Source organism: Protopterus annectens, chromosome 2.part1 (assembly GCF_019279795.1).
Source record: "Protopterus annectens isolate FY-2018-M chromosome 2.part1, PAN1.0, whole genome shotgun sequence".
Taxonomy (NCBI): Eukaryota; Metazoa; Chordata; order Ceratodontiformes; family Protopteridae; genus Protopterus; species Protopterus annectens.
The window spans coordinates 1,284,437,361-1,284,451,234 of record NC_056729.1 but is presented as its reverse complement, the minus strand read 5'-3'; the positions used below and the strand labels follow the sequence as shown (position 1 = coordinate 1,284,451,234).

The 13,874-nt window shown below is 38.3% G+C and overlaps 1 protein-coding gene across 2 annotated transcripts in view; it reads left to right on the top strand.

Moving 5' to 3' along the window:
* Positions 1 to 13,874, top strand: part of AJAP1 (adherens junctions associated protein 1) — a 1,259,307-nt gene that overhangs the window by 1,163,095 nt on the left and 82,338 nt on the right. Inside the window, exon 5 of one of the 2 annotated variants that reach the window (XM_044062794.1) lies at positions 9,045 to 9,137. In XM_044062794.1, the coding sequence (XP_043918729.1) occupies positions 9,045 to 9,137 (93 nt within the window). Of the gene's footprint in view, positions 1 to 9,044; positions 9,138 to 13,874 lie in introns of those variants that run through there. The other variant, XR_006363642.1, reaches the window with a different exon arrangement.

Sequence of the window (13,874 nt, the reverse complement as noted above, 5' to 3'; positions counted from 1 at the left end):
AACGTTTAACTCAGTCCTCCTACCTGGCTGTCCAGAACAACTAAACAGTTAATGAAACTTCTCAAACCTAACTAATTGCTCGATCATAAAAAGTTATGCCCCAGAAAACTGTAAACAAGCTTACATATTGCCTCTAATTAAATGTATCCCATTTACTGTCATCTCCAAATACAGACCCATTGTTATTTTACCACTGTTATCAAAAGTCCTGGAGAAATGTACTTATTTCATTGCTTGTATCCAAATGTATCCAAATACCTATGAAAATTGGCTAAATTCGACATCAAATGAAAAAAATCCCAACTAGATATAATTAAACCATTAAATTAACTTTTTCTGTTACTTTTACAGATCATACCAAAATCAGTTTTGTGACCCACACCAAGCTTTGAGGAGTTATTTTTTATGACACTGAAATTTGATTACTGCATAAAACAAGCAATAAATAAAACTCACAAACAATGGGCACCTTATATCCAATTAAAACTGACTGACATTTTTGCCTACTTATGTCACAGCAAAGTGTTTACCATCCCCTTCTGAACATGGTTTCCACCCTCGCATCAGCACAACAGCTTTGCATTCCCTATAACCCACAATAAGAATGATGTCAGCACTATACCTTGACATGGCAAAGGGTTTTGATATGACAAATTTCTATTAAAACTCTTCCCATTAGGTCTAACTAATTCTTTACCAGCCTGGTTTAACAACTATCTAAGTTAAATGACTGCAGGAAAAATGACACATCCCCATTTCTTTCAGTATCTACAGGAGTGCCTGAATGGTGCATATTTGGTCCTTTGCTAGTTAACATATTTATATGTTTCCTCCAATCAGCAAAGAAATAGCCAGCTTTAATCCAGTATGATTCAACACTCAGCTGCACTGCCAAAAATCTAACAAAACTTTATTAACTAACGAAGGAATCCCTTTCTATCGCTGAGTTATGCCTCTCCAACTCCCTGCTACTATTAAAGACCCCAAAAAATCTAAATTGATGTTATTTAGCTTTAAGAAATGCTCTGACCGAGAATTACTGTTTTCATTTACTTCTTCAGATCACCAAACTTTTGGCAGTTACTTTTGCCAACAGTATGAAATTTGATGACTGCATAAAACAACTAATAAATAAAACTCACAACTAGCTAAACAAATTCACATGCTAGAAAAATATGACAACAAAATAGCAATCTTCACTTCCAATATGGCATATCAAACCCACCACTGATTGACTCTAAAAACCTTAAACTTGTTTGAATTACCCCATTATCTGACTTACTCACAGCAACCACCACTCATAACCTCATCTGTCATCTTGAAAAATGCCTTTCCCTTATTAAGACTGATCTATGCTACACAACAAACAACCGAGTTCACAGACAAGTTTCTTTTCCTCCTAAATAAAGCTAACAACTCTGCACTGGATTCTTTATATACCTTCTGTGTCACAAAACTTCTGAACTCTATTCCCTTTTCGTTGAAGCAAGTCAGTAACCCTAAACTTATCTGTCAATTTATATGTTTCACCCAATAAAGATTTGTTGCATTGATAATAAGAAGTGAAGCTATTTTTAATCAGAACAAGATTTGTTTTGGTAAGAGGAACATGAAGCTGTTTTTATTCACAAAAGTGAAGAAATTTTGATGGAGCAAGATTTTTTACTACTGTTTGGTGTTTAATTTACAAATATTTCTTAGTACTACTGCTTGGTGTTATAGGTTAGCTTGAATAGTTCAAAAGGATATTCTTTCATATTTTTTCTAATTGATAGAATTTTGAAATATCAATGGTCCAAGGATAGATCCTTTTGCAGAATTCACTGATTGTGGATGGAAAGAGAAGTGAGATTCCTGCCCAATGGACACTGTGAGCTTTGACTAAGATGGCAGAATACAGTTATTTATTACTTACATCTGTTTAATGGGAAACTGACTGGGAATGTAACCCCTTTTCAGTGGAGGCCTGTGGAGAAAAGCTCTCTGAGTAGACAATTATATACTAAATATACAGTTAAATAAATAAATAAATATACAGTAGAAGTATAGAGTTAAATAGTAATCAAACAGTGGAGCCATGCACACACAATTTTAGCTTTATTACAGTGGAAGTACAGAACTAGAGTAAAACTTATATATATATATATATCTAATCCAAATAATCAAATCTTAGTAATAATATATCAAAATACAAAAACAGACAGCTATTTGGGTATCTAATCCTTTGGATTATATAGTAAACATAAAATAGAAGTAAAACATAAATAACTTGTATACTGAACAAATAATAATAGTTTTGATTTGTTCAACATATAGATAAAATTGTAAGATAGGTATTGAAAAATTATGATAGGCATACAGTAATTGTGTATACATTCGCGGATACTCTCAATAAAAGCCTGCCCAAGCAACAGGGACCTCCAAAGCAGAAACCAAAGCAAACTCCACCCCCCAACATAACCCAAAAGACACATATCTCACACAATCTCAGTGTGCCACTCAACCACAGTCCATAAGGCATAACAACGTACCCAACACTCCAGTCATAGGTGACTCTATAGTCAGGCACACTGATGTTCCACTCACCAGGCTAAACAAGGAGAAAGGTACTGTCAGCTGCCTGTCAGGTGCCAGGATCTGCCACATAATGCATGCACTCAGGTCACCCCAAAACAAGTACAGATATGACTCTGTCATTGTCCATGTTGGTGTCAATGACCTGAGACGTACCTCCCTGGACTACATGAAAAGAGACATGGAGGAGCTCTTCGATCTCGTAGCCCAGGCAGGTATGACCCTAGCCCTGAGTAGCATCCTGCCATTACCCAGAATGATACCACAGTACAAGGACAAAATGATTGACTTCAACGATTGGCTAAGCTTCTGGTGTCATTCTAAGGGGATCCAGTATTTGTCTGCCTGGGATGACATGATCGACAGACCACGATGGTTCACCAGAGATGGCCTGCACCTGTCGTCCTTGATATTCCAGATACAGGCTAAGGCTCTTGCCACCCCTATAGTGCCTTTTTTAGGCAAGGTTCAAATGACAAATTCATCATCGTAACAGGTAAAAGCAAGAAAAATCTGAGGATAATGCTACTCAATGCTAGAAGTCTAAACCTCAAAATGCACTCACTCGAGGCACTCCTTCAAAAGGAGAACACTGACATCTGTGAGCACCATTGCATTAGCAGGCTATAATTCATACCACACTTTCGGGCCACCTAATCTGGACCAAAGTACTAAAGGCGGAGGCGTGTCCATATTCATTAAGGATATCCACACTTCCAGGCTAGATGCACAGCATAATGCATCCGAGATCCTCCAAGTGCAACTAACTCTGGGCAAGACTGCAATCCTCACCATGCCCCAGGATTCCCACTCCTCATTTCTTGTTACACTGGAAAATATTAGGGTATGACCCAACACCCTAATAATGGGCAATTTCAACTACCCCACCATTAACTGGGAAAACTACTCATGTACCAACTCTTTTGCTCAACGTTTTCTGGAATTCATAAATTCCAACACCTTGGATCAACTTATTCACATCCCCACCAGGGGCAGCAATATCCTAGACCTGGTCATTACCAACATAGGTGACTGGTGTCCCACACCAGAGGTCAGTTCCTCGTTGGTCAGATCCGACCACAAGCAAACCACCCTAGACATCCACATCCTGCTCCCACCCCACATTAGAGAAACCACCATAAAAAACTTCTCCAAAGCCAACTCCACACTTCTTAAGACAGAAGTGGCAAACATCATGACACCCATGCAGACGGACAATAGAGGTACGAATGCTGAATCCTACACAAATGCACTTTATAAGCACTTACACGAATGCATGGATCATGCTATCCCTAACAGAACCAAGATGCTATCCTTCAAAAAAAGGAAGCCAATCTGGTGGTCCTCTGCCATAAACAAACTCTACAACAGAAGAAAGAAACTGTTGCAAAACAGAGTAAAATCCCATGACTGGAGGAACTCCCTGGTCAGCCTCAGTAAGAAGCTGAGATCCCTCATAAAATCCTCCAAAGCTAATTATGAAAACAAAATTGCCACTGACTCTAAAGACAACCACAAAGCATTCTACAGCTGTCAAGAATCTCAATCTCAACACTCATATCTGCTGTGAGTTACAGCACAATGGCACTAAATATACAGAACCAACTGATATTGCCAACATCCTGGCAGATAGGTTCAGTGCTAACTTTAACCCCCTTTTACCCCCTAGAGGGCCCTTCTCTATACCGGAAGAATGCAAAGTTCCTGTAATCATGGCTGCACATGTAAAAAACACACTCTCCAAAGCCAAGAACACAGCATCCATGGGACCTGACAATATCCCAGACTGCATTCTACATGAACCAACTGGCACCCCAACTAAGTACTATGTTCAATCATAGCCTCACCTCAGACATTGTGCCCACTGAATGGCGCACCGCAACGGTTATCCCACTCCACAAAGGGGGAGCCTTGATGGACCCCGGTGACTACATCCCCATTAGCCTGATGAGCCTGGTCTGCAAGGCCATGGAACGTATCACATGGAACTCATAAACAAAGACATTGGTAATCTCCAAACTCTGGATCCTACCCAGTTTGGGTTTGTAAAAGGCAGATCATGTCTCCTAAATCTGATAGACTTCTTTGAAGCAGTCACCAAAGCCATAGATGAGGGTAAGGTGGTTCACACTGCCTATCCAGATCTTGTCAGGGCTTTCAATACCATCCCCCACTCTGGAATTACAGATAAACTCATTAAACTAGGTATACATCCCTATGTCACAAGATGGGTTTCCAACTGGCTCACTGACAGAACCCACACTGTGAAAGTAGCAGACTCCAAATCCGACTTCAGACCAGTGACAAGTGGAGTACCACAGGGTTCAGTCCTGGGTCCTCTCCTGTTTGGTGTCTACTTCTCCGAAATACAGGCTAACACAGAAGGTCTTTGGCTAACAAAGTTTGCAGATGAGTGCAAACTGGGAGCCATAATCGAAACTCCTAACGATGTGTACATCCTAGAATAGGGAACAGATGCCTGGTGTCAAAGCCATGGCCTGAAGCTCAATGCCAAAAAGTGCATTGTCATCCCCTTTGGAAAAAACTCTGTACCCATGAACTACCACATAAGTGGTAGTCTGCTTAACACCAAAAGAGTGATAAGAGACCTTGGGAAACAGGTAGACAGTAGTCTCTCATTTGATAATAACATCACCACAGTGGTCAGGAAATCCTTCTGTGTGGCACACCTCATCACAAAAGATTTCTCATCCAGAAAAAAATAGGTCATTGCTCCCCTCTACTCATCACTCATTACACCCATTATAGAGTACAGCTCCCCTTTTGGTATGTACTTCACAAGACATTTACAACAACTGGAGAGGCCACAGAAATACCTCACAAAGAGGATTACTGGCCTCAAACAGATGCCCTATGCAGACCATCTTAAAAAACTGCAGCATTACTCCGTCGCATATCACCTACACAGAGGCGATCTCTGCCTAACATACAAAGCTATGTCAAACCCAGAGCTGTTGGACATGCTCCACTTAATGAAATCCCAATCCCTCCGAGCTACACGCTGTAGGGACCTAAACCTTGTCACCACAATAAACAGAACATGCTGGAGGGATAGCTTCCTGTCCCAGAGACTTCCCATACTTTGGAACAGACTACCTGTCTATGTCAAACAGAGCTCCGCATTAGCACTCTTCAAGAAAAATCTTGATGATTGGATGTGAAATAGGAAATTCACCCAGGGGATCACTTCTGTGGCTCTGCTCGACAGGGGCACAGGAAAATAATTTTGTTGGGTGGCAAAAGCCAAGGTACCTTTTTGGCTAAGTTTATATAGGCCCTAGGGCCAATAGCCTAGTACCTACCTATGAACCTATGAACCTATACCAATGACCAGTATTATGCTAGCATGCTGTTAGTGGCAGGGTTTAATTGTGGTATAGGTAAAATGATGGCTAGAGAGAAGATGGGGAACAGAGGAGTGAGAAAGCAATAAGATACAGTATTACGTCTTTTTGTGAGGTACTGGGGCATTCTTAATTTGTTAATCGGGTGATTCAAAGCAGTGGCACTGCCATGAGGTACACACAAGGGATTTGAAGTTGGGTTTTAAGATTTTTGGCTTTTCGGTTTGTCAAAGAGAGATATAGAGGGGAATTCCGCATGTTTGCCATGTAGTAGGCATAGAGTGAATCACCATGAGAAATGTAAAGGGGAAGTATTTTTGCCAGAAATTTGTCAGATGAATGGAAAGATCATGGAGGGCTGCACCATTAAGGAAAGGCATTTTGTGACGGACATAGGTAAGGATGATAGAGGATGATAGAGGATGTTGTATGTCATTTTTAATTGGCCTAGATTAAGAAAGTTGGGAAAGGTGAGCAAGTTTAGCAGTCTGAGGGCTAGACAGCAGTGAGTTTTATTTGGAAGGGTGGCAACAAATTTTGTGATGCCTGTTATTTGATGATTTTAAATTTTGTGAGTTAGGCTGATCGCAGGTTGGTAAAAATTGAACTAGAATATGTCAATGGGGATAGGAGATAGCTGTGGCAATAGCTTTTCAGGCTTGATTGGGCAGGATTTTCTTGGATCTTCAGAGAATTCCTAACTTTTGTTTAGTTTTTCTGGCTCACTTGCTGAATGTGTACATCAAATTATCACTTGCTGAATGTGTACATCAAATTAGAACTGTTTGTCAAAAGTAACTCCAAGTAGTTACTATGCTGTAGTAGTTCAGTGATTGTGCCACCTGTTGATTGGATGGCCCAGTGGCTGGTGCAAGGATGCCTCAGGTTTTGAAATGTTGGGGTTTAAAAACAAGATGGACTTTAAAAGCAAGGACTTACCACTTGGAAAGGAAAGCTGGGCCACTTTTTGTAGTCCAGAGATAGAGGAGACAGAGCAGATAATGCTAGAGTCATCTCTGCATCTGTTAAGGGTACCCTTCGTTAGTACATTAGACATATCATCAATGAATATGATAAAGGGAAAAGGATCAAGGGGTAATCATTGTGTGACACAGACATGGATATGGAGAAATGTTGAGGAACCTGTTGTTTTTTCACATTCTCTGCTTGAGAAGGCTGGATTTGAAAGTCTGTATAGGAGATGAGAGTGACAGCATCAAACATTTTTGATAGATGAATATTGATATTAGGGAGACTGTCATTTAGAAGGCTATTTACAGAGCTCAGGAAAAGGAACAGAGCAGGGTAAATATTATGTTGGTATGTTTTGGTTGTAGAGAAAAGTTAGCAATTGTGATGGTGTACACTTCTCTAGGATTCTTGGGAAGGGAGATAGCATGGCTATAGATCTGAAATTAGTGAAATTGAAGAAGTCCTTTAACCAGACCACTGTCTGTGGCAACTGAAAAATTAAACTAGCTCATCACTGGTCATCTAAACTTCATGTCTGTTTTGCAATAAAAGACTTTTTACATCATTTGCTGTCAGCGTTTACCTTCCAGGTTGGGATTTTTCATTCTGATTGCCGTTGGGATTTAATTAGCTTACCTTATTGGGATTTTTCTTTATATATATATATATTATCTTCTTCTTCTTTCGGCTTTTTCCCGGTTAGGGGTCGCCACAGCGGATCACTTTGTCCGCACATTGAATGGCAGTGGAGTTTTACGGTGTCGAGTTGCCAGCCCGGCGCCCAACCTTCCACAGAAGGCACACTCACATGCACACCTAGGGCCAATTTACTGTGTCCAATCTACCTGCAGCATGTCTTTGGGATGTGGGAGGAAACCGGAGCACCCGGAGGAAACCCACACGACCACAGGGAGGACATGCAGACTCCGCACAGAAGGCACCCCAGCCGAGGATCGAACCGGAGAACCTCTTGCTGTGAGGCAGCAATGCTAACCACTGCACCACCGTGGCCGCCCTATATATATATATATATATATATATATATATATATATTATATCTATTATTATTAAATCTTTATATTTTATATATATATATATATATATATATATATATATATACATGAATGTACATGTGTGAGAGTGCATATGTCTATGTGGATGTCTGTCTGCATAGTCTGCCACCACACTGAAAAATCATTTGCAGTTAATAAGTTCCATAATGATGGCACCTAAATTTGTGGGGAAAAAAGAGCATTGCCTTCATTTAGAAGCCTGTAAGATTATGTAGCTCTTGTTATTGAGTGTTTTTATATCAGTATTTCATAATGAATGCTTCCATATTCTAGAACAATGAGACTGTTAATATACAGCTTGTGTAAGTAACAATTTCTTTAAATTTTCTTGTTTTTTCCCCTGTGTGCCAACTGATCATCGGGCTCTCTCCTATTATTCTTCACTACATTCATTTTGCCTTCACCGAGTAGTACTCACTGAGAGTGGTAGAGCAAACCAGATGAGACTACCATTCAGGCAGACATGGAGTTGTTTTGTGCCTTGGCCAGAAAATGCCATTGCCAACAGTGCTTTTCAGTTAGGCCCTAACATCTACCCCTGATGGCTGACATTGGCACTTTCAACACTGATTGGGACCACCGTGGATACCCTTTCCACATGAGCATGGGTTAATTCCATGTTTTAATGAGGGCTTCCATCATTACCTCTGCTTTGAATGGGTGATCTCATGTCATCATCTGACTACTGTTTGCCTTTGGATGGTTTGTCTGGCACCTAAGGCAGTATTCAAAGTCAGATCATCTGAGTAAAAATCACTTAAGAGTTTTTCTCAAATACTTTCACCATTTGAGGATCAACACTTTTCAAACATACTGTCACTAAACTCCAAGGGTGTCTGTATTATGAAAGATAAGTGGATTTAATTTGGCAAATCAATAATTCTGTCAGGGCACATTAGCTACTTCATGGATATTGCATTTAGATTAGAATATAATTTTGATTTTCTTAGATATTTTGTTTTTAACTGCTGTCTGTTGAAATACACTGTCTGCATTTTGTTTGTGAATTGACCAAATGAAACAAATCTTGCAGTACTTATTTATCCTTCTCTTTAAACAGTCCATATTATCCTGTACCTAGTCCTTCCGCCAAGACAAGACAAAGACCCTATGTGTATTATCAGCATCCAAATATACAGCACATCCATGGCAGGTAGAGTATGCATGCATGTGTGACAAAACAAATGTCCAAGTGTCATTTTCATTAATGATAAGTACCAGTCTCCATTATAAATATTTTTTGTGTTTATTGCATACTGGAGAGCACTGCATGGAATGCTTGAGGATACATACTGAAGTGAATGCTACTAATTTAACAATTTAAAAGCTGCTGCTTATGGTGACATGATTCTAGTTTGTTTTGTCCATTTATTTATTCTTTTTCCATGTGCAATTCAGTGTGCTGATCAGCATTGACATTTTTCATCCTTCTGTCCAAAATTATGGCACTTACCCAACATAAAACGCAACTTGTGTCATATGCAGAATATGCACTTACACTAAACAAGTGTATTTACTTGATAAGCATATTGCCTGTGCCTAATTTGATGGAAGTATGCAAATTAGATTCACTTTTATGGAAGTCATTAGTTGTCAAACCTATTCCAATCGATCCATTTGAATCTGAAACACTTGGTAAATTAATTGTAAAGCCTTCACAATTTCCATGCAGAGTACTTCACCCCCTGTGACCCCTTAACTACTATAATATATATTGTAATAACACACCCTCTGGGTAAGTTAAAATGTTTAAAAGCTGAAATGTTTGTTATGGACCAGGCTTGATCACTTCTGATTTTCTTTAAACCTGAGGCAAGCAAACAGCTAAATGCTGTCTAATTCATACAGGTACAAAAAACTAGGTTCATAAAAGGCATTTATAGCGAGCTATTGGTCATGTTACTTTTTGTATTTTTTTCATTTATTTCTAGAGGATATATAATCCTTTTCTAAAGGTTTAATGTTTTCTTATAACACTGAAGTTAGCCAGGAGTAAATTTGTTCCAAAATGAGTAATGGCAAAGAGCATGATGCCATGTTTTCTGTAAGGATCAATTAGCAAAAGTTATTAATATTCTCATGTGTTTGGAGATGCATGTTGTCCTTTTTTGTGATAAAACTGTTAACAGCAAAGTTGACATTATTGATTCAGCTTATTTTTGACTGTGATGGTAGGCAGATCTCTACTGATTTTTTTGAGAGTGGGGTGCTGACTACTGTTTATTTGAAACAGTAGTCAGATCCTTACTGCTTCAGATAAATACCACTCTGCAGTCTGTACTCAGGAAGCACTTTTATTTAAACACTGTTATCTTTTGTTTGTCTGCAGACAAAGTTCATCCAGATGGCAAAGTATGCAAAAAAAATAAATGTGCCAACTACAATTTATGTCACACTGGCTGACCTGGTAAAAAATATGCAGTGATTGTGCAGAGTAATTGTCTTTCATATTTTTTTTTGTCAGAAGATTTGGCTCTTTCATCATTCATCATGAATCATAGGTTCAAAGATATTTACTAGGTGATTGATTCATGAGGATCTTTAGTAGCCTAGCTCTGCTTTCTTGTTAAGTTTTTAGCTCTTGTAATTAAAGTAACAACCCAGAAGATGGCAGAATATTTCCCATATCCATAATGGACAAGGGTGTTAAACCAGGCAAGAATTTGTGGTTTCCCCATCTGTTTGTCAGAATTATATTTGCACAGAGTAACGGAAGTACTTTGCTTTATGCAGAGAGGAAGATAATTCTCAGGATAGTATACTGATCAATACTGAACAATTTCAGGCTCAGTCAGGATGAAATACAAAACATTTCACAAACTTAAAAGGTAGAACTGTAAGCAATAACAGAGCAGTTCAGATTAGTTAGATAGAACAAAAATGTTAATGTACATTCTAATGAATAGGAATGTGCATTATACAATGACTGGACATTAATATTCAAAAATGAGCATGCTGATTGGCCAGCCCAACCAGCGTGCCCATTGTAAATCTGAGAATTTACCAAAGGGAAATGGTCCAATAGCTCGGACTTTTTCTCATTAGTATAGCTTGTATTTTTTTTTACTTTTCTTTTTTTTTTTTAAAACAAAAAAGAAAACAGAAGACCTGAAACAAATGAGGGAGACGGCACAGACAAAAATAAGAGGATAATCAGGTACATTCTGTAAAACTAAAGAAACTTACCCGATTATCCTTTTATTTTTGTCTGTCCCGGCTCTCCCGAATGTAAAAATTCTCCCGGTTTCTTTCTTTTCTTCAAAATAAATTTTAAAAAAAAGCAACTGAGATCTATCATTGCACAGTACAGATGTACTGCGTAAGCATGGGAACACAAGTCCCATATACATGTGCAGTACATCAAAACAAGCCCCAGGATACCTGTAAAACATGGAAGGGCAGCATGGAAGCATTATACAAAGACATTATTTCAGAAAAGTACGGTTTTTTTTTGCCTTAAATAATGTCATTGTATAATAGCAATAAACCACGGCTGGGTGTGGGTAATGCTGGATTTATCCACGGTTGGGTCTCAGAGGATCTACATGCTCTGGAGCAGGCTCCCCATCCATGTGAAGCCGACTCCATCCTTAACCCTGTTTAAGCGTAAACTTGAATAATTTAATGGAAATTAGAAATTGAACCCATGCCTGGCCCCCATGTCTCATATTGAATGTAAAGGAAGAAAGCGGCATGATAATGCTCCATCTAGCACACCCTTCCTAAATAACCATCCATCCATCCCACGTTTCTCATTTTTTTGCACATGGGTTCCGGGTGTCACTTCAAAACTAACAATCCCCTAGAGCCAAGGAGTAACCAACCCCTTCATAGTAAATGCCCATGATACATAGGAACACAACTGAACAGGATTGCATGACGAGGCTTATAAAGGCCTTGGTGGTCATTATCCTAGTATATACCTATAAACGTGTGAACCTATTGTATTTAACCTTCAAATATTGAGTAAAATTATGGCAAAATTCAAAGTGACAATTATCTGCCATATCTACAAGGAGAACCTTTTGAGGCAAAATGGTGAGAAATACTATGATTTTTGGAAAGATCAGAATTGAAAAAAGCAGAAAAGAAAGGGGTCCTTCTGTACCATGTCAGGAAGGAATTTAACTCAGAAGAGTCTGACTGTAGGGGATTCTAGAATGATTAGGTATATGAAACAGTTATGTAAGATGGGTTAAAGCCGTATACTGCAGCTTGAAAGCCAGTCTACAGATAACAAGGAATTGTCAGTTAAAATAGGAGCCATGCAGTTTTACCATTTGCCACTCTACATATTGCTTGTGGTCACTGAAGTCCTTGAAGAAAAATTAGGGAGGAAATAGAGAGGTTAAATCTGGAAAGGGGGCAGGTGTACTTCATTATGCTTGTACATAAAAAATTGCATACTGACGACAAAGTGTAAAAGATGGTAACACTTGTCATGAAGCTTATGGAAATATTAAGAAAGGCAAGCCCAGATTATAAAATCAAGCAATTATTTTTCAATGACAAATGTTGGATCATGGGTCATTATCAGCTTAGCACCTTGAACCAATGGTAAAAGATGCTTTGAAGGATGCATAGGGAACTGTGGTAGAGTAACACATGCTATATAGAAGAATTAAATAAAAGTGCTGTAGTATATGGAATTTTAAGGTCATTTTTGAAAACATCATTTGTAATTGTAAACAATTTCCATCTAGACCTTTAATATTCTGTTTAAATATTATTATTATGGCTGGAAAAGAAGACAAAAGAGACATGGCAATTTCTGTGGTTATAAGCATGAACTGTGTCATTTTACTTGCATTTTATAATTTTCTGTGATATTAACCAAGCACACAAAATTTAAAATGTATAGACTAATATTATGAAAGAGATCAGACAAATATGGCAGGTGACATACCCACATGGAGAAATCTTTGAGGAGAATTATTGGGAAATTCTATGATTTTCAGAACAAATAGAATTAAACAAAACAGAAAAGGAAGGCTAGGGATGAAAAAAGCATGTTATTGGCATACACTAATCACAATAAAACAATTATAGCTCAATAAGATGGCCTAATGGTTAAGGTGCTTGCCTTACAAGCGCAAGGTGCAGGGTTTGAGTCTCACAAGGTATAACTGGCTAGGCTTAAAATGGCTCGCAAGGGCAGTTAGCTTAGTACTAATCTATGAACCATGAACCAGCCACTAGGTAAGGATGAAAGTGGTAAATACATTTTGTTTGGTGATTAGTTTCTCATTCCGTGTGGTACCTTATTGTTATTTAAACCTAATTATAAAAATGAGTATTGAAATGTAATTTTCAGACAGTGGGTAGCAACATGAGAATAAATATGTAGTGAAGAAGAGTAGAGATAGTGGCAGAAAAAAGTTAATTGAAGGTACTCTAATTAAAGAAGCAGACATATCAGAAATTTCATAAAAATATACAGCAAAAGATGGGATGAAACTAACAGATAAACTTAGAGGATTGAAGTCAGATTTCTGGGTAGTCTTGAAAAAAAATGACCTGAAGAAAAAGACTGAATAGTAAGAGATAAACAAAATTAAAGATAAATGGAGAAGAATAGAGAGAAGGCAAAGGAAAGACCAAGAGTGGGAAGAAGCAGTAGAAATTGAATAAATGCTCATGACATGGGAATATTTTGTGGCTCAACCGACAGACAGTGATAAAGAAAAAAACTAAGGGAAGAAGAAATGTTTGAGATGTGGCAGTAAAACTGCAGGACTATCCCACATGTTTTGGGGATGTTCAACAACAATGAAATTGTGAGAAAGATTGAGGAATGGGACACAGTATGCAACATAAAACTCATAAATGTTAGAGAGCCTTGTATTATTGAGTTAAAGACTAGAATAAACTACTAAACAGCATAAAAACA